At 52.4% G+C, this 25261-nt stretch overlaps 1 protein-coding gene and 1 long non-coding RNA gene across 6 annotated transcripts in view; one reads left to right on the top strand and one right to left on the bottom strand.

The window, feature by feature from the left end:
• Positions 1–15647: 15647 nt before the first annotated feature.
• The window catches only part of SP2 (Sp2 transcription factor), a 35311-nt gene continuing 25697 nt past the window's right edge, over positions 15648–25261 (top strand). The window contains exon 1 of one of the 3 annotated variants that reach the window (XM_004608708.2): positions 15648–15732. In XM_004608708.2, the coding sequence (XP_004608765.1) occupies positions 15726–15732 (7 nt within the window). In that variant the 5' untranslated portion in view covers positions 15648–15725. The remainder of the gene's footprint in view (positions 15733–25261) is intronic. The other 2 variants (XM_055130703.1, XM_055130702.1) reach the window with 2 other exon arrangements.
• Positions 16993–25261, bottom strand: part of LOC129403380 (uncharacterized) — a 42207-nt gene continuing 33938 nt past the window's right edge. For 2 of the 3 annotated variants that reach the window (XR_008629161.1, XR_008629157.1), the window contains one exon: positions 16993–17632. This is a non-coding gene — a long non-coding RNA (uncharacterized LOC129403380). Of the gene's footprint in view, positions 17633–23824; positions 24230–25261 lie in introns of those variants that run through there. The other variant, XR_008629158.1, reaches the window with a different exon arrangement.

Below are 25261 nucleotides of genomic sequence, written 5' to 3'. Positions count from 1 at the left end.
GTGCCCTCTATTTCTCTCTAATTAGCAGCCAGCGATGGATGGCGGGGTGGGGGGCGGGGGGTCTCCAGGGGACGCATGTAGATTCTTCCACTCTGCCCCCCCACACTACCCTTGTCTCCTCATCAAATCCTCACGTCACAGGATCAGGGTTGAGCACAGCCCGTCAGCGGGGAGACTGGATTCCTCTGCCGTGTCATCCCAGTGTCCTGGAGTCTGGGTCTGGGGGAGAAGTGACTCAGCCTTCCAGGGTCAGGGATCAGAGGGCAGCCAAAGGGCAGGTGAGAAGGGGTCAGGGCAGGGCAGCTCCCTACCTGGCGGCGGCTTTGAGGCCGGACACAGGGAGTCTTTAAAGCCCCAGAGATTGAGGATTTAGCTCTGAGGATCAGACGGCCACTTCCCTGACTCACGGCCGGCTGCCAGACAGGGACCTGTTCAACTCGCCTTTCTCTCCCTGACGTTTAAGTGACTTTGGGTCAACCGTGGGCCAGGGAGGAACCTCACCCAAACGACACCCCTCCCCTCCCCTGCTTATCTGCAGCCCGCCCCCTCCTTCCCTCCTAAGTCCCCAGACCCCCCCACCCCCAAACCCGGGAAAACAGGGGCCTTTGGAATCTGATTTACTGTGAACATTTCTGGTAGTTTCTTCAGCTAAATGGGGCGAGCTTAAGGATGAGCGTCATTCACTGGCCTCTCTGTCCCCCTTAAATCTATTTTGCACTTTCTTCTAAGAAAGCTCCCTGGCAACTCGAGCCAGCCCTGCTCCCTTGATTGTCTTCCCAGTCTTGGAGCACAACCTCAAGAATTCTGTTCATTTGTTCTCTCCCCTTGTTTGTAGACTTTGTTGACAAACGGGAATGTGCTGTCATCCTCCTCAGACTGGGAAATCTTTGTGGTCAAGAACCCTGTCTCGGGCAGGGAGCCGGCTCAGAGGGCTGGCGTGCAGGCTTTGCGTGCGGAAGTCCTGGGTTTGATCCCTGGCACCACACGGTCCCCTGAGCACTGCCCACCAGAGCCACCCCTGAGCACAGAACCGGGAGTAGCTTCTGAGACTGCCAGCTGTGGTCACAAACCCAAAGCCAAACCAAAAACCAAAACAAAAAAACAAAAATAAAACAAAATAAAGAGAAGAAAGAAAAGAAAGGAAGAAAAAAAGAAGAGAGAATATATATTCTCAAGATTTCCCCCAAAACTCCAGGGTTCCCCTCCCCTTCCCCATCCCCTCTGGTTCTTTTGGAGGCACAAGCAGAAGGGCCATGGGGCCCCCACCCCATCTCTTTGGAAATGCCACGGGGCTCCCTCCTTCTTCTCCCACGCGCCTGCCGCACCTCAGGGCCCTGGCTTGGGGCCAAGTGTCAACCTGACATGCTCCACCCAGAACCCAGAACCGGCTGGTGGGCCTCAAACCGGGCCTGCTCTTCCTCACAGCAGCTGCCCAGCCCCAGGCTTGCCCCCACCCCTGCCTGGCCCCAATGTGGACGGGTCAGGCCGTGGAGACCACTTTGGATGCAGAGGCCTGGGCGTTCTCCCCTCACCTTCCCTCATCTCCCAACCAGTGACTTGAGAACCCATGATCCAGAGACATCTTTCCCTTGATCCCCTGCCTGTGCCACCCCTCCTCTCTTTGGGGTTTGCGATCAGCACCCCAGTGAAAACCCCCTGACTCCCCCCAGCCCCGGCCCCAACACATGCTCCTATCTCCTTTTCCTTGACTGTTCCCGTCCAAATGGCCACGTTCACCATGTGCTTGCTGGGCTAGCTGGCTCCTGGCCCCTGAGGACCATGGAGCTCTCCTGTTTTCCCTCCCAGTGATAATGAACTTGACCTGACTACCTCACTACCACCCCAAAGATCAGCCCAAAGCCTCCAGGGTCAGTTGGCTTCAACCCACCCCGGCCCCATTTTGAGGGCTACCTCTCCACCCCCGCGCTGAGTCCCGGCCTGATTGGTGGCCAGCCAGCAGAGCTGCTGCCCAGGAAGGCCTGTCTCTCCTCCTGCTAGCGCCCCCAAAGGCTGATAGAGCTGATAGGATCGAGCTGGCTCTTCCTGGATCCACGCCAGGGCCAGGCCCACACATTTTCACATCACATCTGCACCCGGAGCTGTTTCCACCCCCACCTTATAACTGGGAAACCGGGGTTCTGGCTGGCAGTGGATACACTTTCCGGCCGGAAGGTGCCTCCCCCCACCGCCACCCAGTACACGCACAGGCCAGAGCCAGAATTGTGGTTCCTTTTCATCTGGACAAAGCTCTGTCGTGGGGGCCCAGAGAGATGATACAGGGGCTAAAGTGCTTGCTTGCACCCCACATATGGTCTCTTATGCACAGCCAGGAGTGACCCCTGAGCATAGAGTCAGGAATAGTCCTTGAGTATCACTGGGTATGACCCAAATCCTCTGCTCTCCCCTTGTATCCCACCCCCCCCAAAAAAATTAGCTCTACCCTAAGTAACTGAGAAAGGGGACAGGGGAGGGATAAAGGAGGCAGCAGCCTCCCTGAGGAGAACATGTTGGTAAGGCCCTTACAGTCTGATGGAAGAAACAAGACGCTTGTCTTCTGACAACCAACTGCAGACCAGCCCTGGTCTAGCTCAGTCTGATGGGGGAATCAGTCCTTTCCTGACCCTGCAGACAACACTCAGGTGCTCTCAGGGAAGTCCCCATGATGTCCTGGTGCCGTCTGCCCGGGAACAGATACGGCTCCTTCCCTGAGCACAAGCAAGAGTTCCTTTCTTCCATCCATGTCTTTTCCTTCCTTCCTTCCTTCCTTCCTTCCTTCCTTCCTTCCTTCCTTCCTTCCTTCCTTCCTTCCTTCCTTCCTTCCTTCCTCCTTCCCTCCCTCCTTTTCTTTCTCTCTCTCTCTTTCTTTCTTTCTTTCTTTCTTTCTTTCTTTCTTTCTTTCTTTCTTTCTTTCTTTCTTTCTTTCTTTCTTTCTTTCTTTCTTTCTTTCTTTCTCTCTCTCTCTCTTTCTTTCTTTCTCTCTCTTTCTCTCTTTCTTTCTTTCTTTCTCTCTCTCTTTCTTTCTTTCTTTCTTTCTTTCTTTCTTTCTTTCTTTCTCTTTCTTTCTCTCTTTCTTTCTTTCTTTCTTTCTTTCTTTCTTTCTTTCTTTCTTTCTTTCTTTCTTTCTTTCTTTCTTTCTTTCTTTCTTTCTTTCTTTCTTTCTTTCTTTCTTCCCCTTCCCTCCCTCCTTTCCTCCCTCCCTCCCTTCCTTCCTTCCTTTCCCATACCCTGCTCAGGAGCTACTCCCAGCTCAGTGCTCAGGGAACTATGAAGAGCCAGGGATGGAACTGCAGGCTCCTGCATGCAAAGCGCTTACAGCCCAAAGCCCCTTCCTGAGAGAGACCCGTCCTCTGACTCCCAGGAGTCAGGGGTCTCCCTGGAGGTGAGTCCTCCCACAAGGCCATAGGGTGCTCTCCTGCCCAAAAGTAGGGGGCTTTCTGCGAGGAACTCTGACGGCATCTTGGAATTCCATTCTCTTCCATTTCCTCGTCTTCCTTCTGGCCAAGCTGAGGATTATGACGGTGTGGGCAATAAAAAGTGCCTAATTGGTTGTTGTCCAGCCGAGGCTGCTCCCCATTTCCCTGGGCGGGGGCGGGGAAACTGGCTGAGTCAGTTTCACTTTTGCTATTGCCCAGTTTGCCCGACGGTTGCTGGGTGCTAGCGGAAGCAGGGCACCCCGTGGGAGTTAGCCGCCAGGGCCCCAATGCTGCTCTTGGGGGGGGGACCCTGAGGGTGTGAAAGACCAATCAGGCCAAGCTGCTCCTTGGCTAAGCATCTGGCTTCCGTGGGAATCAAAGGCCGGAAGGGTACCCTTGCCCCAGCCTCCACCAGGGTGCCCCTCACTCTAGGGGGCAGAGGTGGGCAGCTCGGGCACGGAACCAGTGGGCTGACTGGCAATCCTGACGGTGCCACTATCCACCTGGGTGTCCCTGAGCGTATGACTTCACTGTACTGCCTTGGCTCTCACTTCTGTTGAGTGGAGCGAAAGGCGGGAGCAATGTGTGGCAGGTAGCTCGATTAGTGGCAACCACCCGTGGGGCCTCCCTCTGGCAGCGGGAGTCGGGAGTTGGGATCTTAGTCTTGCTGAGTCGGGACCTGACTCGGGACCAGGAGGTGGGGGCGCACACTGCCTTCCAATGCAGAGATTATGAGGCTCCCAGTGTCCTCTCTTCCTGGCCCTCAGGGGCATCAATGGGACAGTGAGACCCTGGAGTGGCAGGCTGTGTGCTGGATGCCCTGGCACCCCTTCTCCCATCACCCATTTTGCCCCTCCACTGTTAGCAGAAAGTCGTCCTCCCCAGGAAGGGCAGAGCCAGGCAGGGGTCCCCACCTTCTGGGCAAACCCACTGGGGCCCCTCCCCCTCCATTCCTCCTGGGAGCCTTTGAACAGTCTGTTCCCCACACTGGATAGGCCCTCTGCCCCCTGCTCTCCCCTCCTCCTGCTCTCCAGCCCATCTTCGTGCCCCTTCTCCAGCGCCGACCCTAACCCTGATACCTACCCTGGGAACCTGCTACTGACCCTCCGCAAACTTCTCCAGGAACCCTTAGTCCCTCAACGACCCCTCCAGGACTCAGCACTGACTACGCCTTTGCCCATTCCTCAAACTCCCCAATTATTTTTTTCTGGGTGGAAGTTTACTCCTGGCTCTGCACTCAGGGATCCCTTCTAGTGGGCTCAGGGGAACGGGAGTAAACCCAGGATTGAACCCAAGTCATCTGCATGTAAGGCAAGCGCATTACCCGCTGTGCTATCTCTCTGGCCCTTCAAACTTCCCAGTTTGATCCAGGAACTCAGCCTTGCCACTGGGCTGCCTGCCACCGCTGCCTGCCCCCAGGGGCTTGGCAGGCGGACAGCCACCTGTCTTGGGCTCAGGTGGATGCAGGCAGCCAGTGGAGCCCAGTGCCCCCACACCCCTGCCAGACCCCTGGAAGCCCCTCAGCGCTGGAAGTTGCCACCACAGACCATTGAGTGACAGGGTCCAAAGTCAGGCAGGCCGCAGCTGAGGGCAAGTAAGGCCCCCCTCAAGAGTGAGCACCCTACTCCTGCTGCCCCCTCAGACACCCCCCCCACTCCCTTGGCCTTTGTTTGGCCTTTTCCTGTATCTTGAGGGCAGGGGTGCTTGGGGTTGGGGGCACTGCCGGGGGGCTGGAGTGGGAGGAACTGCAGTGGGGTGCCCAGATGCTGAGATTGATGGGACTGGATTTTTACGGGCTGGGGAGGCCCCGGGCAGGGGTGCTGGAGACTGGGGAGCCAGCGCATAAAACCTCCCTACATGAAAGTGGCTGCTTGGTGCCCCCAGGCCTGTGGGTGGGGAGAGATTTACAGCTCTTGCATAAGGCCTGGGGGGGGCCTGGGGGAGCTGGAGGACACTTCAGAGCTAGAATAACTCCCCACCGAGGCCTTCACCTTTCTCCTCTAGGAACAAATATTACTCACCAATAGAACAGGTTGGAGCTGCCAGGGAGATGGCTATCACCATGGGGTCCCCGCCCCATCTGGAGACAGGTGACTCCCAACTTCCTCCCCACCCTGGACTCTCCTCTCTGCCCCTAGGCCAGGGATTGGTCTGGATGTGAGCGGGCAGGGGGACCATCTGGAGACTGGGGGACTCCTGTGTTCCCCAGGTCCTCCTTCCTGGGCTACAAAGGGCAGCAGGACCTGAATGGCAGGCGCAGGATGGGTGGGGGCTGGTCAATTCTAGAGGAGTTCAGGGTGGGTTTTTTTTTTTTTGATCACTCCCAGCAGTGCTCAGAAGTTACTCCCTGCTCAGTGCTCAGGGGTAGCTCCTGGTGGTGTTTGGGGAGCACACAGTGCTGGGCTCGAACTAGGGGCTCCTGCATGCCTTCATGTATACTAACTCTGAATTAGTATGTCTTTCCCGGGTCCTCAAATTTCTTATTCCTATGAAGTTTTCTTTTAACACTCCCAAGTCCTTTCAAAAAATTTTTTTTTGTTTTGGGGCCACACCTGGAGGTGCTCAGGGGTTACATCTGGTTGGCTCAGTTGCTCAGGGGTTATTCCCTGTCCGGTGCTCAGGAGACCATGCATTGCTGGGGTTCTTTTTTTTTTTTTTTTTTTTTTGCTTTTTGGGTCATACCCAGCAATGCACAGGGGTTACCTCCTGGCATTGCACTCAGGAGTTACTCCTGGCGGTGCTCAGGGGACCATATGGGATGCTGGGAATCAAACCCGGGTCGGCCAAGTGCAAGGCAAACTGCCCTACCCGCTGTGCTATTGCTCCAGCCCCGAGTTCTGGGGTTCTAATTCAGACCTGCAGTGTGTAAAGTGTGTGCTCCAGCCCACCACTGAGCCTTCTGCCTGGGCCCTGGTTGGTGTGTGGGACAAAGTGCAGGGAACGGGAAGTGGACTCCTGTCCTGGCTATTGACTCCGGGTTGGCTGCAAGCAGTGCGTTAACCCCTGTCCTCTCTTCCACCCTGCAGCCCTTGTTTGTGCATTGATTTGAGGTTCCCCACCCCCATTCAATTTAGGGCCTCACATAGGCTCAAGGCAAGGGATCCCCACTGACTATACAGTATTTCAGAGCACACACAGGTGGTTCTTTTTTTGTTTTGGGTGGGGTGAGCACCCCAGCAATGTTCTCAAGTGGCCACTCATGCTGATGCTGACCAACCCAGGCCAGCTGGAGCTGGGTCATTGCAGGTGTCAGTGATATGGTGCTGGGGGCCACCAAAGCTATATCACAGGGCTCTAGGGGCCCCGTGGAAATGGCTCAGAACTGGAGCTTTCTCATGCACATAGGGCCGGAACTATGTCCCTAGCCTGGGGGGTGAGCATTTGAGCTGATGGGAGCCGGGTACCCAGGGAGATGAACAGATGTGGCAATGGGAGCTCCTGAGCTCTGGGGGGCTCCCCTCCAGCTGGAGGGCCAGCAGCAGAGCTGGGATGCCTGCACAGAGGGACCTGAACCCCAAGTTCCTGCCACCTCAGCAGCAGCAGCTTCCTCTGCCCCAGAGCCTTGGGGACCCCCCCACCCCTCACAGAAGCGTTATGGAGCGGTCAGCGGCCTGCATGTAGGTCTGCATGTAGGTCTGGATGGTACGGGGTGGGAGGGCAGCTCAGCTGGTTTCAGGGTTGGTTTCTGTTATCTCTTTGACTCTGCTCTCTGCACCCCTTCATCCTGCTCCCCTACACCTCCTGTAGCTGTCTGGAGAAGCCCAGAACCTCAGCGGGCTGGGGGAAGGGTGTATGGCTAACCACTTAAAAGGGCCAGGTAAGCATCCTGGGATAGGTGGGGAGCCAGAGTCTTTGAACTGGGGGTAGGGGTGGGGGTGGGGGGGCTGCTGCAGAAGATGGCCCGGCTGGCAGAGGGAGGGGAGGAAGCCCCATAAAGACGGCCCACCCTCTCTCCATCAGCCCTCTCCCCCAGTGTTTTCCCCCGCCCCACCCCTGCGCCCTGGCACTCAGTCCAGATTTCCAGATTCCTCAGACCAGAGCAAGAGGCTGACTGAGGAATGTCTCCTTTGCAGTCAGGGGGGCACAGCCTTGCCCACAGCACCCCCAAGAACAGGCCAGGTGCCCTTGGGGAGAGGACAGTAGCATCTTCCTAAAGGACTTTCTGTCATCTAGTTCAGTGGCACAAGATGGGGGACGGAGGAGCCTGGGATCAGGGAGCAGGCTGTGCCAGCCTTTCTCTGGCTGACAGGCTGTAGGCAGGGGTCACACGGTGGCAGGGCACTTGGGGGGTGGACAGAGAGGACTCTGCTCCCTTGGCCCCCAGCCCCCCTGCCCCCAGCGGCAGACTCCAGCTCACAGAGGAGTGGGCTGGGCGGGTCAGGACCTGCCCCCAGCCTGCCTTTCTCCCCAGCAGGTCCGGGGAAAATTACTCTCCTGGGACTCCTTTTTATTTTTTTGAAGCCAGATCAAAGGTGGGACCCAGCTGGGAGCCCTAGTAAAATCTCAGCAATGTGGGGCCTTAGAGTTTCAGAGGGGAAACCAGGAGCTGGGGGAGGGCCTGGCCCAGGCCGGCTGCAGGGTCAGCAGAGAGAGGAGCACAGGGGTGGGGGAGGACGAGGGGTCCCGGAGCATCCAGACAAGCCCGTGGTCAGCAAAGACTCTCAGAGCAGGGACCCACCCAGGGATCAGTCCCCGACAGGACAGTTAGAACCCGGGTTCAAGTTAGCCCAGGGGCTCTGCTGTCTGGTCTGAGGGCTCCACAAGCTTCTCATGTTTATTGGCCACGGTTCCCCTGCGTGCCGCCCCTCCTGCCCTGGCTCCTGTCTCTGTGTCTTCTTTTCAGGGGGTGGGGTCAGACCATCCATCGCCAGTCTGGTTTTGGGGTTTTCTTCCTCGTAGGCTGCTCCCTCTCCTCTCCTGCTAGGAATCACCTTGTCATCTCCAACACTGTGGCAGGCCCCATGGGGAACCTGTAGCAGGGAGTGATCTTCCAGAAATCCCACCTTTTTTTCCCTCAGGAGGCCAACGGTTTGGAGAGGCTTGGTCCTGATGGACTTCCCGTCAGACCTGAGGTGCAGCCAACGGAACAGAGAAAGATCTTCCGGCAGATAGATACCCGGATGTCTCTCCTTGTTATCCCAAGCAACCATCTTTGCCACAGATCTGGCATCTCCCAATTCCGGAGGCAGCTGGCAGAGCTAGGAGGGCCTGTAAGCACTCTATATGTGTGTGTGTATGTGTGTGTGTGTGTGTGTGTGTGTGTGTGTATGTGAGAGAGAGAGTTACTGTTGTGTGTGCGTGCTCCTGTGAACATAGCTCACACACCTTGGGGGTCTGGATAGAGAGGAGAGGAAGGAGAGAGTGCTCATTGCAATTCTGCTATCACTCACTGATGCCCTGTGTGACCTTAGCCAACTTCATCACCTTCTCAGCCTCGGTTTCCCTGGCCATAAAATATGGGGTTAATTGTCCCTCCTAGGGAAGCCAGGAGGGTTAATTGGGCAATGGCTCTGAAGTGTCTCGGAAGAGAAGGAGATCTATAAATGTAAGGGATCATTAGAGGGTATTTCACAGCCGTTTTGTGGGCCCCAATGTTATTATTAATATTATTATTGTTATTGTTATCGCCACCATCGCCCACTTCCCGAGTCTCTGCCAGCTGGGTCTGCGCTGCCAGGTGAAGAAGTTAAGTGCCAGAGCTCTCAGCCTTGCAGTTAGTGGCCTCACTGAACCCACCCTCTCCGCATCCAGAGGGGCTGGGGGCCCTAGGAGGCCAGCCTTGATGGCTGAGATGGGGCAGAGGGAGGCAGCCTGGGCCCAGAGGGAGAGGGAAGTTCATAGCTTGCCTTTGTCCATTGGTCCTGGGGCATTTCCTGCCTGCAGTGAGAAGCTAGGGCTCAAGAAACTGGGAGGTCACCAGGAACTGTGGCAGGGCTGGGGGGTAAGGTGGGAGCTGAGTGCAGGAAGGCTGAATGCAGGGGGGCTGAGCTCAGGGAAAGGGTCAGTGTAGGGATGTGGAGGGGTGTCGGTAAGTACAGGGAGAATCAAGTGCAGGGCAGAGGTTGGATACGGCCCCACTAAGGTGATGAGACAAGCCCATTGGTAGGAAATCCATCCTTGAAGAGACAAATGCATTGGCTCTTCTGAGGAGCCTCTTTGCAGAGATCCGAATATACTCTTGAGTTTTCAAGCAGGCCAAGCACGGGCCTAGCAAACAGCAGACACCGGATACGTGTTGGTGAAACTATGTCGGTGCCTGGCACTTTGCAGTTAGAAACCCAGCGTCCACTTTGGAGATGTGCCTCGAATGCCCCCTGGTGGTGAAACGCGAAAGTTGACGCACACCATCGCCAGTGAGCGTGTGGGAGAGAAGCCTCCCCCCGGCCGCCCCCCCCCCCCCCCCCCCCCCGGGACTCCACAGACCTCATCCTAAACGGAGTGGGCACAGGAAGATCTAAGGAAGGAAGAACTTGTAGGGGAAGGATGGGTGGAATTTTCTTGCAGGAAGATTCCATGGCACTTGGTGAACAGCTATTCATCTGGACAGAGGAGTGAGGGTGGGATGGGGGGACAGAGGGAATTGAGACTAGGCAGGTATCCGGGGTTCTGGGCACCTGGAGAAAGAGGAGATGGCTGGATGTGCGCACCGCATATGGGGTGTGAAGTGGGGCAGCTGCCAAAGTATATCTAGGAGATACAATTCACAGCCTTTGTCAAGTTCTCATGCCCAAAGAAGACAGGAAACCTGCGTAACTGAAATCACAGGCTCTGGAGAGGGAAAATCACCGTAATTCACTTCAGTAGTGATTGGGGTGGGGTTTGTCCTATCACATTTTTCAGGGGGCAGAGAGGAGCAACGGGGGATTGTTTGAAAAGCCTGCAGCTTTGAGAGAAAGGGAAAGAATGTAGAATATGAATACAAGGGAGGGAAAAGGGAGAAACAGGGTTCCCGGGAAATCCTGGAGGGCAAATGGACAGCCTTTAGGACACTGAGTTAGGGGGCTGGGGCGATAGCACAGTGGGTAGGGCGTTTGCCTTACACACGGCTGACCCGGGTTCGATTCCCAGAATCCCATATGGTCCCCTGAGCACTGCGCCAGGAGTAGCCCCTGTGCATCGCCAGGTGTGACCCAAAAAAAGCAAAAAAAACCCCAAAAAACCAAAAAAACCCCCACTGAGTTAGCTGTAATTTCAAAAAGAAGCGAGTGTGAAGCTTGGGTTGCAGTGAGCGGTGAGGCCCGACAGGCTTGAGGGCAGGGATACTGGTATTCAGACGTTCAGTGGACTGCGGTCTGCTCACCTACCGCTGCTCTCTGGACATCCTTGGGGACTCACCGAAGGCATCCCGTTCACTCCCTGGTTCTAAAGAATTCGATGGGGGCAGCCCATAGCAGAAGGAAAGGACCAGGAGCCTGTCTGGAGGCAGAAAAGGTGAAGGGAAAGGAAGCTGGAAGCTGGGTAAGAGGCAAACAGGGAAGATGTGAGACGAAGGTGGAGGAAGCCAGGCCTTCAGGAGCCAGGAGCGAGTCCATGGCAAATCTTAAAAGAATGTGGCCAAGGGGCTGGGGAGGTAGTTCAGAGGTTACCAAGTTCAAACCCTGTCATTATGGCATGGGTGTGGCCCTGGGGGTCCCTGAGCGCTGCCAGGCAGGAGCATTGAATCACCCAGTTGGGCAGGCTGACCAAGTGTTATTGGGGGTGGCCCCTGGGCCCCCCCCTGCTCACTGCTTGAGAGGCCAAAAAAGAATGTGGTAAAGCAGCCAATCAGTCCAGACACTGACTGTTCGCCTATATGTGCTGGAAGCGGAAGTTGCAGAGGCAAATAAGAGGAACAAGGTGCTCTGGTGGGGGGCAGGAAATGATGACTTGGAGCAGCAAGAGGCTGAGGACACTTGGGAACCAGAGAAGAAGCATCACCAAGAGACAACCTGCTCCAGAAACCCCGGGGCCAGGCTCGCCTTCCTCACCTGATGTTGGGGCATAGCCGGAACCCAGAGGAGCAGGTGAGCGGTTAAGGGAAACATCAGTGGGCAGGTGAAAGTACGGGCGCTCCTGGCCTGGGGGAGATGCCTTTAGGCTCAGGAGTGGCTCTTAGCCTCTGTCCGCCTGTGGGAATCACCCCAGGACGTTTCTAAGTATTTCCCAGGTCCCCCCTTGCCCCCTCAGGATTATGATTCCATGGCCCCAGGATGGCATCCAGACTTTATTCACTTTTTTGCTTCTTGGGTCACACCCAGCGATGCTCAGGAGTTACTCCTGGCTTTGCACTCAGGAATTACTCCTGGCAGTGCTTGGGGGACCATATGGGATGCCGGGGATCGAACCTGGGTCGGCCACGTGCAAGGCAAACGCCCTACCTGCTGTGCTATCGCTCCGGCCCCATTTTTTTTTTTTGCTGGCATCCAGACTTTAGAATGTCGCCAAAGCTCTCTTGTGAGTCTAGGAGCGGCGCAGGAGGCAACAGACCTCTCCTTTCTGGTCAAGGAGGGGGATGGATGGGAAGCAGAGTTGTGAGGTGATCTGAGTGGAAATGAGGCCTAAAGACCCTGATAGTCCTGACAAAAGTGTAACGTGCTTCTCTCTTTGGACAGCTTACCCTTCTTGGACTGTGCCTCAGACCAGAGAGAAGCCTGGCCTGAGGGGCGAGGCCTGGGAGAGGGCAGAGGGCTTGGCACGTGGGAGCCCCGGGTTGCATCCGAGCACCACACCAACCCCCAGCAATGCCAGGTATGGCCCAAAGACAAGCAAATGAAAGAGAGAAAATATTCAAGTAACTAAGAACTGAAGCCACGTTCTAAATCTCCACGCCCTAGCCCCCACCCCTGAACACATTTTCCCCTCCTCTTTTGCTGTCTTCACGATGGGGCCTCTGGGGTGGGAGCAGCATCCAGATTTCATCCTACAAGAGTCCTGGCAGTGGCCCAGCAGGCTAGTCAACCCCGTTTCCTCCCCCCACCTCAAACCCCTGCACCCTCAAATAGTTGAGTCATGGAACCCGGGTGGAGTGCTTGGCTTGACAGTGAAGCAATCTCCACTTGAAAAATGGCCTGGGAACAGAATGTCGAGTCTCCAGAAACAAGATGGATGCATAGGTAATTGGACAGAAATATTCACCCTTTATCTCTGCAGATGCTGCCTGTCAATCCTCGATTCTTCTACCACCGCTCACACCCTAGCAGGGAATCAGATGCAAAAACAAACATCTACTGCAGTCAAGCCTTTTACATGTGCCAAGAATAATCCACAAGAACAAGAAACATGCTAGGCAGGGCAGGCATCTGGTGTGCAGATTTTGAGTAGGGATTTGAAGGATGCATAGGAGTTTTGTTTTGGTGCAGGGGATTAAATGAGAGTTTACTGGAAGGGAAGGCTCTGTACAGGTAAGCCTAAGAGTTAGGAGCTTCCTTGAGGCAAAAAGGATCTGTAAGCAGGGAACTGGAGCGGGAGGGAAATTTTGTTTTGGGGCTACACCCAGTGGTGCTCAGAGCTTACTCCTGGCTCTGCACTCAGGGATCACTCCTGGCAGGGACTAGGATAACATACTGGATGCCAGTGATCGGAACCTGGCTGGCCACGTGCAAGGGAAGTACCTGACTCACCCACTCTTCTACTCTTCTGGCCCCTGGGGGGAGGGAGATGAAGTACATACAATTAGAATATGAAGGCCAGTTTGCCTAAAAAGAAGGGAGTAGGGAGTTAATGCAGAATCTTAACTGCAAGATTATTTTCAGTCTTGTTATTCTGAGGCTAAGAAAGAGGAACCGTTGATTCAGCACTGTTTACCAGGGTGTCAAGGGGTGAATTTTGAGCCTTGTTACTTGAAGAGCACATATTCTACCATGGAACTTCATCCTGGGCCCCTGCCCTGCCCTTTCATCACATCAATCCTTCATAGAAATGATTTTCAAACTGCCAACCTGGTTAAGGAAAGAGAGAAGGAGAAGAGAGGAGGGAGAAGAAAAAATCATAACAGAGTAGAATAGAAAGTATCAGTAGAGCCAGAGCAATAGTAAATGGGAAGGGTGCTTGCTTTGCATGTGGCCAAACCGGGCTTGATCCCTGGCATCCCATATGGTCCCCTAAACATTGCCCGCAATGATTCCTGAGTGCAAAGTCAGGAGTAAGTCCTGAGCACCACCCAGGAAGGCCCTGCCCTCTCACACACACACACAAAAAGGTGGGGTGGTAGAAGAAATATCTGTACCTCCTCCAGGAAAAATGGTACAGGGGTTAAGGCACTTGCCTTGCATGAGGCCAACAACCCCAGTCAGATGTCCCAGTCCCCACCTGATCAATCAGGAAGGCCTCTGATCACTGAGCTCTCCTCAATGTTTATCAGCGATATGGGCAAGTATTATTCAGACCCTTATTACATATTCTCAGGTATGCATAAGTGTATATAAAGGTCCTATGTCCACCGGCTTTATTGGCTCTAATTTTTTTTTTTTTTTTTTTTTGCTTTTTGGGTCACACCTGGCGATGCACAGGGGTTACTCCTGGCTCTGCACTCAAGAATTACCCCTGGCTGTGCTCAGGGGACCATATGGGATGCTGGGATTTGAACCCGGGTCGGCCGCGTGCAAGGCAAACGCCCTACCCGCTGTGCTATCTCTCCAGCCCCTATTGGCTCTAATTTGACACTACCTTTTCACACTTGGATTCTGATCTTGTCCAAATTAGCAATGAGGATAATATTTTCTGGCGCTGCTAAGGTGGGGGCAGCCATCCATAGCTTCCCTCAGCCACTGATCACCGAGGTAAACAGGCCACTCAGTGGACTGTATTGCCAAGTTCTTTTGATCCCCTATTTTTGCAGCCCATCTGTGTCTTCTGTTTTTTGGTGAAAAGAGGAAGGCGCTGCAGAGGAAGCTGAAGATAGTTTTTCAGAAGATACCGGTTCAAGTTCAGGGCATGGTTGAGGTAGGCGAGGCTGCATTAAGTGCTCTTTCAACTTCGGGTATTTTCAACTTGGATGCGTTTATCTGGATGGAACCCCTTCCTAAATCTGGGCATGATGCGAAAGCGTTTCTTCGGTAATAGTTAAAATAAAACGAGTTTGCTGTTTGACTTGTGCTGCGGTGCACGGGTGATTCTCATTTGACAGATGGGGACCTAACGCACTGGGAGTTTTCAGTCTTTCTGGGATGTTGATGGTTTTTGTTGCTTGGGGGAGGGGGGAGCGGGGGCGGAGGGGGCGTTCGGGATCTAATCAGAGTCTGCTGCGGTCCCCCCTTTCTGGCGGAGGTGGCGGCGTTCACATTAGAACCCTGGCTGGTCTGAAGCCAGAGTGGGTTCCTTCTCACCAGAGCCCGGGAACGCTCCAGAATCATCGATCCACAGGCAAGCCCAGGGTGAGAAACCTACAACCTACCCCGAGGCGCGTGCCTGCATCGCCTTAAGTGGCGGGGCGCAGAGACGAACACAGCTCACCAGAGAGGCTGCTTAGAGAGCGAGCCAAGGCGCTCTCTGAGGCGCGCCCCACACATCCCGAAACGGGATTGGTTCTGGAAAGCTTTTGGGAAGCTTCTCAAGTGACTCTGATGCCCAGGGTTCGGGACCACCATCACTGGAACAAACAAGTGAGAATTAACCGGAGCTTAAACTTAAGGAAAACAAGCCCCTCCCCCTCATGTGTTTCCAAGCCCAATTCCTCGCTTCGCCAAGTCGCCCGAAGGGCTTATCTTCCTCGCCGTAATAGAGATGGAGGGTCTGGAACTTAGTAAAAGCCTCGTGACTTTCCACTCACCAGGCGTGGGCTGGGACGCCTCGACGCAGGAGGACCCTGCCACGCCAGGGCGACACTGGACTGAGAAGCCAGGTATACGCTATTTATAGGACCTGGCTCGGCCTCACCCTAAGGACTTCTGATTGGCTTTAGGGAAGATCTATCACTCATCTTCTAGGTTAGAGGTGGGTGGAAGGTCACCCACGACCAATACAAAACTACCCCTCGGCTAAGCTCCGCCTCATCTAGCTTCCTGTTGCTGTCTATCACCCATGCAGCAGGCGGGACTTTGTCTTTCGCCAGTTGGCTGGCAAACATGTCGTTCACTCGGCAGTAGCTTTCCGGTTGGCGCCTTCTACCGTCCATCAGTGACATTTCACAAGTCTATTGGTCAAACCAACGTCGCTCTATAAATCTCTCTCTGATTGGTTAATAGTGCTGTCGGTCCCCAATGTACTGAACTCTTATTGGCGGAAGCTGCCGTCGCTCGGGCGGTGGCGGGCTCCGGGATTGGCGGGTGCTAGGCGGGCGGTGTCAGGCTCTCGGTGGCGGCGGAGGCGGCGGAGGCCAGGGAGGAAGATGTCGTAATGAGCGGTGGGTCCCGGCCGCTGCCGGCGGGGTCTTCCTGGCCCCCTAGGGTCGGGAAGACGGGCAGAGGCCGTAGGGAGAGGGGCCCGGGGCCGGGGGTTTCCCCCTGGGGCCGGGCCTGGCCCTGGGGCCCGGCTCCGGGAGGGGCGGGGGAGGGAGGATTCCCGCCCGGAGGAGGAGCGGGGCTGGCCAGCCGGGCGGAGGCACCCGGAAGGGGGCGTTCGACTCCCCGCCCCCTCGGAGCCCTCTGGGCGGGAGGGCGGCGCTTCCGGGGGCCGGAGTGCGTAGCGGGTACCCCGGGCGGGCTTGGGACCCCCACTGACTGGTCGCTGCTTTCCCCCAGCCTGGTTGTGCCCCTTGACGTGGCCTGGTTTTGTTCCGAGGCGGCGGCAGACGCTCCTTTTGCTCGCCTGGCGTCTGGGGGCGGGGTGTGTGTGCGGGGGCCCCTGCTCGCTGACTGAGGCGCCCACCTGCGATTCGAAGCTCCCCTGAGAGCAGATGGGCGCGGGAAGGCTTGGAGCTGAGATGGCGCCAAGCCCCGGCGCCTTGGCGGGCGCAGAGGCCGGCCGGATTCCCGCCGCGACCCAACCAGGAGGTGGCGTGGGGACGCGAGGGCGTCTCGCGTGACCTCTCGCCTCAGACTGCTGAGGGGGCGGCCGAACCCCCGCAGGAATTCCTCTAGTGCCCCTTCTAGCAGCCCCGCTGAGGCCTCGACAGCCAAGAGCCGAATGGGGGGACTGAAGAGTTTGGGTGACGGGACTCCCAACCCGTTCGCTGATGTATGGGGGCACCCCAGCCAGCCCCGAGACGTGACAGAATTCTGACGGGAAACCAGCGAGGTCCTTGTTTCCCGCCCCCCAGTGGACCTTACTGCTTGCCCCCGGCCGCCCCGCTCCCCCCGCCTTTCTACTTTGAGTTTCCCGGGTTCGAGGCCGGTATCCTCCCCGCTTCAGTTCTGCCCTGTGGGACGCCATCCTGGGATGGATCGGGTCTGGCCTTTTCTCCTCGCTCACTGGGTTCCCGGAGAACGCGGGAACGGCGGCGGGTGTGTGTGTGTGTGTGAACTGGCTCCCGGGCCGCCCCATATCACGGATTTCCCGCGGCTGCTCCAGGGACGGACTTGCCTCCTGCACCCCCAGAGGGCGTTCCCGCATGGAGCGGATGTTTTGGGTAGTGAGCTTAACTGGGCCGGCAAGTTAGGGTTCTGGCCTGCCTTCTTGGAGCATCTGAGGGAAAGCTTGGTTTTTTTGATTTTTTATTTTTAGCTGAGGGGAAGGGGGCTGGGGCCACATCCGCCGGTACCCCTGGCTCAGTGCTCAGCGATCACTCCTCACCGGGCTTGGGAGACCACACGGGGTGCCAGGGGTCAAATGCAGGTGGCTGTGTGCAGGGCAAGCGCTGTACTGTCTAGCCCTTGGCGCAGGATTTTTTTTCAGTGAGCAGCACAAAGAAACCTCTGCCATCTGCATTCCTGAAACTAAAGGCAGTGCCTGGTTTGGATTCTTGGGTGCCACGAAGGGGGCATACATGGCCCCAGTGGTCTGATGTCAGTGGCCAGTGACTCCAGATGGGGCCTTATTAGTTCCAGCTGGAAACAGATTCTCATTGGCCTGAGCAGTTGATAAATTTTTTTTGATTCCCCATTCTAACTTAACGGAAGATTAAGTTTCACACCTGTTATATAAGAGCAACAAGTGGGGGAGGGGGGTCATTCGTTGGATATCATTGAGACCCCCATCCTCAAGGGAGACGCTAAGGATACAGTCCCTGCTCCGAATACCCAAGTGGAATTAGTCCTCAGGCCAATCCTAGCATGCCTGCCAGCAAAAACTGGCTCCTGGAGAGTCTGGTGTCCCTGTTGACAGCGCTGAGACTGACTGGCTTTTTCCTCTGAGCCTCTAGATGCCTGTTGGAGAAGAGCAGAAACAGCTGTGTAGTGACAGAACCTCATGACATAAAGTTAGTTAGGTAATTTTGTTATCATGGCCTTGAAAACTTAGTTTTCCGGGTTCTCGGCCAGTGATTCACAGCATTTTGAGAAGTCTCCTAGCCCCTTGTAGCAGAACAGTGAGTGATCCTTCCCAAGCTCACTTTCAAACAAGTGTTGCCTCAGCAGTGACCTTAAGGAAGACATTCTAAGCCTCCTGCAGCCAACCAGAGCCTAGTATTGTCTTGGTTTCAGCAGGCTTCTCTACCCATCACCAGTTCCATGGTAAAAATGTAGGATGTTTTTCTTCTAAGACCTAATCTTTATCCCTTTGGTTCTATGTGTACATAGATTAGAAAGCTGGCTTCCAAAAGCTTGAAAATTAAGGAAATATTTGTGTGTATGGAGGGCGCTCATGACCACAGAGGCACAGAAAAACTGCTTAAAAATATGTGTAGCTTATTTGAATGCTTTGAGATGTTTTGGTGTGAACACCTCAATTTAAAAATGATTACATGGACCCACCTTATGGGCTACAGAACTGGGGCAAGACTATTTATAGAGATGTTCTGTTTTGGGGTTTTTGGGTCACATGTTGTAGGGTTTAGGGCTTACTTGTGGCTCTGTGCTCAAAGGTCACTCCTGATGGTACTCAGGGGGCCATCTGAGATGCCCAGAATCTAACCTAGGTCTGCCGCATGTAAGGCAAGTGTCTTTCTTAGTTCCCTGTACTGTCTCTTCTGTCCTAGAGTTGCTCTAATATTTTGTTCCTAAATTTATATTTATTTGAGATACACCTAGACCATCCCTTTGGATAGCTTTTTTTTTTTTTTTTTTTGTGGAGGCTAGTGCATACCTGACGTTCAGCTTACTCCTGTCTCTGCACTCAGGAACAACTCCTGACAATATTCAGGGGACCATATATATGGGATGCGGGGGGTGAGGGGGGCGCGGGGCGGGGATCAAACCCAGTTTGGCTGTATGCAAGGCAAACGCCCCGCCCTCTGTGCTGTCTAGCCCCTGGGTAGTTTCTTTTGACTGTGGACTTCTTCCCAGTAAGTTCTAAACCAAGAATAATTGGCCTTCATTCCAAACCAAATATAAGCTTGGCTAGGGAATGGACATCATTATGGAATGCATTTGTTGAGATTCCTACTTTTGTTTTTGGAAACATGTAATTCCAGTATTATCTTCCTCTTTTTTTTTAAACGTAAAGATATTTTATTAAAAGGAAGAGAAATGAAAACACACTCAATAAAATACAAGCTTCTCCAGAGTGAAGAGAGCCTCATGAAGTAAATGAAAGCAATTACACACCCCAAGTTGGGTTTCGAGCAATTCCAGAGAGGAATGTGCGCTTATATGACTCTTAGCCTCTTGTAGGAAGGAAAAACAAGCTCTAGTCCTACTCACTAGCATTTTTATTTAATTTATCTGAAACGTAGTTAAGAGTCTCTTTTTGAAGTGGGGGTCACCTGGTAGTACTCGGGAGCCAAGGATGTGCTCCAGCCCTTTGAGCCATCTCCTGGGTCCTCTCTCTTAAGCTTTTCGTTGCCTGTCAGGTGTAATTTTTGCTGGCAGCATGGGTCTAAGACCTCAGAATAGGAGAGAACCCACAATTCTCTATTAGCTATTGGAATGAAGGGGATAAAAACTTCATGGACCACTACTAATTCAAATGCATTGTCAGCCTAACTAGAAAAGGAATTAGAGATTAACCTTGAGGAGGGCCTCCCAGATGATACTGACAGATTTGTACCATTTGGCAGAATTCCAAAACAAAAAACTGATTTTTCTACTGCCTCTGGATGCTGCAGAGAGAGTTGTAGGAACAAGCTCAGAGTCTGCACTAGCATCTTGAGGGAAGCTCTGGCTTCTACTCCTGAATGTTCTGAGACTGCTACTGGCACCCAGTGTGTCTGCTGCTCCGCTATAGGGGCTTAGGCTGGTACACTCTTGGAGGATGAGTGCTGCTCAGGAGCAGGAAAGGGGTAGGTGGCCAATTTCCCACCAGTGCAACAGCTCCCAGGAGTGGGCAACTTATTAAAGCTGTTGTCATCGCAGGAAGAGTTTGCTTGCATATCCAGCTGTTTGAATCCTTTCTGTGGACATCTTACTCTGTTCACTACAGTTTGTTTCTACATCAGAATTTTGTGCAGTAGATAGAAGCCTTAACATGTTGCTTGGGGGACTTTTGTTTCTGTGCAAGGCCTCTGAGATGCCATTTTGTCCCTGTGCTGTGATTTAGGCTGCTAGGTGGCCTCTTGTTTCAGCTGCCAGGTAAAAGTGGCTTAGGAACTATCAGGCACTGGCCTGAGCATTTCCAAATGTCCTCTTTCCGTTGCTTCCTCTTTGGGATATTTGTTACTGGGTCCTATGGGACTTGGTGGAAAACACAAAGCAGCCTCTCAGAAAGTGTGAATGGGGAATAAGAGACTGTAGGCAGGGCCTTGTGATTAATTAGAAGTGGAATATTCTGCTCGACCCCCTCCCCTCCCCCGCCACTTCTAAATGGAAGTCTTCTCAGATTGGTCTAGAAACTGATCAGAACATTTCTAAACCTTCAAAAAATAGTGGTCAGCCAGCCCTCTCTTCTGAGAGGAAATGAAGTCACCACTCAGTTCAGAAGCTGATTCCAGCCCAGTGTGTCAGTGGGGAGTGACTCATGAGTAAATGTGCCAAAGCAGTGAAAGCATGTCTTTGTACATAATGATACTCTTCTTTTTTGGGGGTGGGAGGGCACACCCAGCGATGCTCAGGGGTTACTCCTGGCTCTGCGCTCAGTGATCATTATTTTTGTTTGTGCTTACGGACCATTTGGGATGCTGGTCAGCTATATGCAAGGCAAGAGCCTCACCCACTATATCTCTCCAGTCCTATGGAATCATATTCTTTCTGGAGATCTAATCCTGCTCAGCTGTATGCAAGGCAAGAGCCTGACCCATTGTACTGTCTCTCCAGCCCTGTATAATGATATTCTTTAGGGGAAAAGTCATCTCAGTTTTCTTTTTCCTCCGTTTCTCTAGAAGACGGAATTCTGAGGCCCAGTATTCTTTACACCATTTCTAGGCTCTGCTTATCCAGGTAAAGAGTTCTCACCATCCCCTGCTGCCACATGTTCTCATGTCTCTAGGATCCCTTCCAGTATAATGTGGGGTGACTCAGGCAAGATTTATATATATATATGATTATAAATAATATAATCATATTGGGGGAGAGGAATTTAGGGAGGAGCCAGATAACTAGTGTCCATTTAGCCGATATCCTCGTAATTCACTTGGAAAGTACTTCTTCCCAGTACATGTTAATTGAAGCACTGAAATGTAATGAGGGTTGGAGAGAGATCAGAGGGGTTAAGGTCCTTGCCAATTACTGCTGAAAGTTACTCCTAAGCACCACCAGGTGTGATCTTCCTACCCTCCAAAATCTAGGGATTGGATAATGAGATGTGTCCTTTGAGATATTTGTCCAGGGCTGGACTGTACTGGCCCCCACACAGTCATGCTCTTTCCCCCACTCCTGCCCTCTGTGTGTGAGGTAACTGGTCTGGGTGAGAGTTGCATCTGGGACTAGTTTGCTGAACTGACCTAGTGAGTGGATTCAGAGCTAGTGGCCAGGATATGCTGAACTGTAAGTTTTCTCCTGTAGTTCTTTTTTATTTGATCATGGTGGTGGGCGTTTCTGGCAGTGCTCAGGGGGCCATATATGGTGCCAGACATCTAATGGGGTTGGGACACATGGCAAGAAAAGGGCCTTAATCCTTGTACTAGCTCTCCAACCCCCCTCCTTTGATACTTTTGTTTTTGAACTACAGCTGGCTATGCTCAAGGGTTACTCCTGGCTCCGCATTCAAGAATCACTCTTGGTGGTGTTCAGGGTACCTTATGGGATGCTGGGGATCAAACCTGGGTTGGCTATGGGCAAGGCAAGCGCCCTTCCTGCTGTATTGTTGCTCTGGCCTCTGATTCTTTTTGTTTGTTTGTTTTGGGTCACATTCAGTGATGCTTGGGAGTTACTCCTGGCGCCAAACTCAGGAATTACTCCTGGCAGTGCTTGGAGGACCATCTGTGCCAGAGATCAAACCTAGGTTGGCCACGTGCAAGGCAAATACCCTACCCAATGTACTATTGCTCTGGCCCCTCACCCCTGATTCTTTTTTTTTTTTTTTGGACCCCTGATTTTTTTTAAAAAAAAACTTTATTTATTTAGGCTTTTTGGGTCACACCCAGCGATGCTCAGTAATTCCTGGCTCTGCACTCAGGAATTACTCCTGGTGGTGCCTGAGACCCCTGATTCTTAAACTTCATTTTAGCCCTCCCACTCTACCGGAGTCATTCATCCATTTAACAAGTATGGGTGGGTGCCTCAGTGGGTAAGGCAGAGAGAAGTCCCTGCTTCTTAGTGGGAGACAACATAAAAGTAGTATTTATCAGACAAGGAGAAGTACTAAGGAGAAAAATAGAATAGTATCTAGAATAGTACCTGGTCACATAGGGCCTTGTCTGTCACGATTCATTATGGGGATTGGCTCTGAGTGGAACATAAAAAATTCCTGGAGGACTAGGCAGAAGAATACATAATTTCATTTCAGTTTGATGGTCTCACTGGGTTGAGTTATTTGGTTTTGTTTTTTAATTTGGGGGCATTACTCAGTGGTGCTCAAGAGGCCATTTGGTATGGGGTACCAAACACAGGGCTTCACATGAGGCCCCTCACTCTGGGCTCGTGTTGAGAACAGACTGACAGATATGCCCAACTAGGGACTGAGAGATTGTACAATGGATAAGGTGCTTGCTTTGCATGTGGGTTCAATTCCCAGTACCACATATGGTCACCCTAGCCCAGCTGGAGTACTTCCTGAGTGCAGAGCCAGGAGTAACCCTGAGCACAGCCAGTGTGGCACAAGAACAAAAAGACAGTGAGAAGTCCAGTTAGGCTTTCATTGTTTATATAGGCAAGAGATGATAGGGACCTGGGTGAACATGAGGTGGCGGTGAAGGCAAGCAGATTCTGAATCTATTTTGATTTGGGAGGTAGCCTACTCCTGGCTCATGTGGTATGCAGATTAAATCTGGGCTCTCATATGTAAGCTTATGCTCAGCCTGTTGAGCTAACTCTCTGGCCCCTGAATCTATTTTTTGTTTGTTTGTTTGTTTTAGGGCCACGCCCAGCAATGCTCAGAGGTTACTCCTGACTTTGCACTCAGGAATTATTCCTGGCAGTGCTTAGGGGACCATATGGGATGTCGGAGATCGAACCTGGGTTGGCCACACGAAAGGCAAGCACCCTGCCCACTGTACCATTGCTCTGCCCTCCCCTCCCCCAATCTATCTTGGAGTTAATACCAAAAGATATTTCACTATCATATATAGAGCATGGAAACAGGAGGAGCAAGGATCACTCCCACGGTTTAGGGCTGTGGTGTGAAGATGGAGTCTTGTTTATTGAAGAGACAGAATTAGGGATGAATCTCAAAGATCAGATGACTTAATGCACCCAAACAGAAATATCAGAGGTAGTCAACTATAATTCTCTGGAGATTGAAATCTGGGAGTTAATATATAGAATCTACTGTATTTCACCTTATAATCACCACAGATTTATTACAGTTTTTTTTGGGGGTGGGGAGGGGGCAAAAAAGTGGGGTATGACCATTATGTGAAGCTTTTTTAAAATTTTTTGCTTGGTATTACTAAAGACACAGGGTGTGATGATTATGTGTGATTACTGCTTTGTAAAGCAAGACTAGATGGAACCATCTTATTTCATATATAGTTTCTTTTCATCTGGTTGTAGTTTCTCGTATCTATAAATAGGTATTGACAGAGAGAGATAAGTACTGAGACTGAGCCCTGGGGCAGCCTAACCATTTCAAATTTGAGAGAGGTGTTTTAGAAGAAATAGTCGGAAGTCGCTTATCTGGCAAGTTTGTCCTGGGAATCAATTGAAGAAACGGTTACAAGGAAAAAGAGGGGCCAGCTGTTAGAACAACAGAGATGAGGTCTAAGAATGAACCATTAGACTTAGCAGTGTGGAGGTGGTATGTGTGCTCATATGTGAATACGGAAGTACCAACCTGGTTAGAGCTGATTCAAGAGATTGTCAGGAGAGAAATTAAAACAATAAGAATGGGCGATTCTTGCAAGAAGAAAAATAGTGGATCTTAGCCGATGAAGGGAATCTTACCATTTTTTGTGTGTATGCGAGAAACAACATTTTTTATTGAAATTTATTTAGAAAGATATAAGGGGTGTGAAAGAAGTGTTTGAGAGAACACAGGCTTCTCCATAGTGGAAATAGGCAAGTGGATAAACAGACAAGCAAGTGAGATGTATGTTCAAGGGAGAACATGGGCTTGAAGAGAAGATTGGAATCTTACCTTCTTGATAAAATTATGGATGCTTTAAGGGCAGTGGGACTGACGATGAGGTCAAAGCTGACAGTAGGGAAGGAAAGTTGGCTCTGTTGTCCAGGTGTAGACAAGATCTCTGTTCATTGTTCTCCTTTTGGGCTGCTGCATTGTGGGGGTGCTTTTTTCCAGAATCCTCCTCATTTAATGAGTCAGTGAAGTCTTTCCTGTGATTGAACTCTGTTTTATATGGTTGTTAAGAATGCATGAGCTAGAGCGATAGCACAGCAGTAGGACATTTGCCTGGCACACGGCCGACCCGAGTTTGATTCCTCTTCCCTCTCGGAGAGCCCAGCAAGCTACCGAGAGTATCTCGCCCACATGGCAGAGCCTGGCAAGCTACCTGTGGCGTATTCAGTATGCCAAAAACAGTAACAAGTCTCAAAATGGAGATGTTACTGGTGCCCGCTCGAGCAAATAGATGAGCAATGGGATGACAGTGACAGTGACAGTTAAGAATGCTAGGGGCTAGAGGGATAGAACAGTGGGTAGGGCACTTAACTTATAAGTGACTGATATGGGTTCGATCCTCGAATCCCACTTGGTCCTCTGAGCCCACTAGGAGTGATCCCTGAGGTCAAAGCCAATAATAAGCCTTGAGCCAGCTGGATGTGCCCACCAACCTCTCCTCTGGTCCCCTTGCCCTCCCCCCACCCAAAAAAAAAAAAGAAGCTGGAGATTTGCTTCTCAGAAATTGCTTAGCACACACTTTGGAGTCTTTTACAACTTGTTCTTCTAAGCAGTTGCTCTTAGTTTTACCCTTGTCTCTAAAACCAACTGTGGCTTCTTTGCCCTTACTAGCCTGAATTCTTTCATGCAAGACAACTGGGAAAGACTGGGCCTAGAAACTGGTTGGCTTTGGCCCAGCTGAACTGACCAAAATAGCCAGCATAAGGACTGTTTACTAAGAGTGAAATTCCTCCTGGGAAATACCATAGCACACAGCCAAGTAAGCCATTGCCAGAGTGGCAGGAATCCATAGCAAAAAAAAAAGCTGAGTACCCCCAAAACCTGGCAATGGAGTGTGAGCCAGATTTTCTCCCACAGGGGAAAGAATTTCCTAAAGCCTACTGTTGTTTTTTGAGTCTTAAGAGTAGTGTTCTCACAGTAAAGACCTGTGCAGCTGTCCCTAGTCTGAGATGGGGGTGGGTGTCTAATGTGAGGTCTCTTCCTGTGACTGTTCCTCAGTTAGCCCACAA

Source organism: Sorex araneus, chromosome 3 (assembly GCF_027595985.1).
Source record: "Sorex araneus isolate mSorAra2 chromosome 3, mSorAra2.pri, whole genome shotgun sequence".
NCBI classification, from domain to species: Eukaryota; Metazoa; Chordata; class Mammalia; order Eulipotyphla; family Soricidae; genus Sorex; species Sorex araneus.
This window is presented reverse-complemented; position numbering and strand designations above follow the sequence as displayed.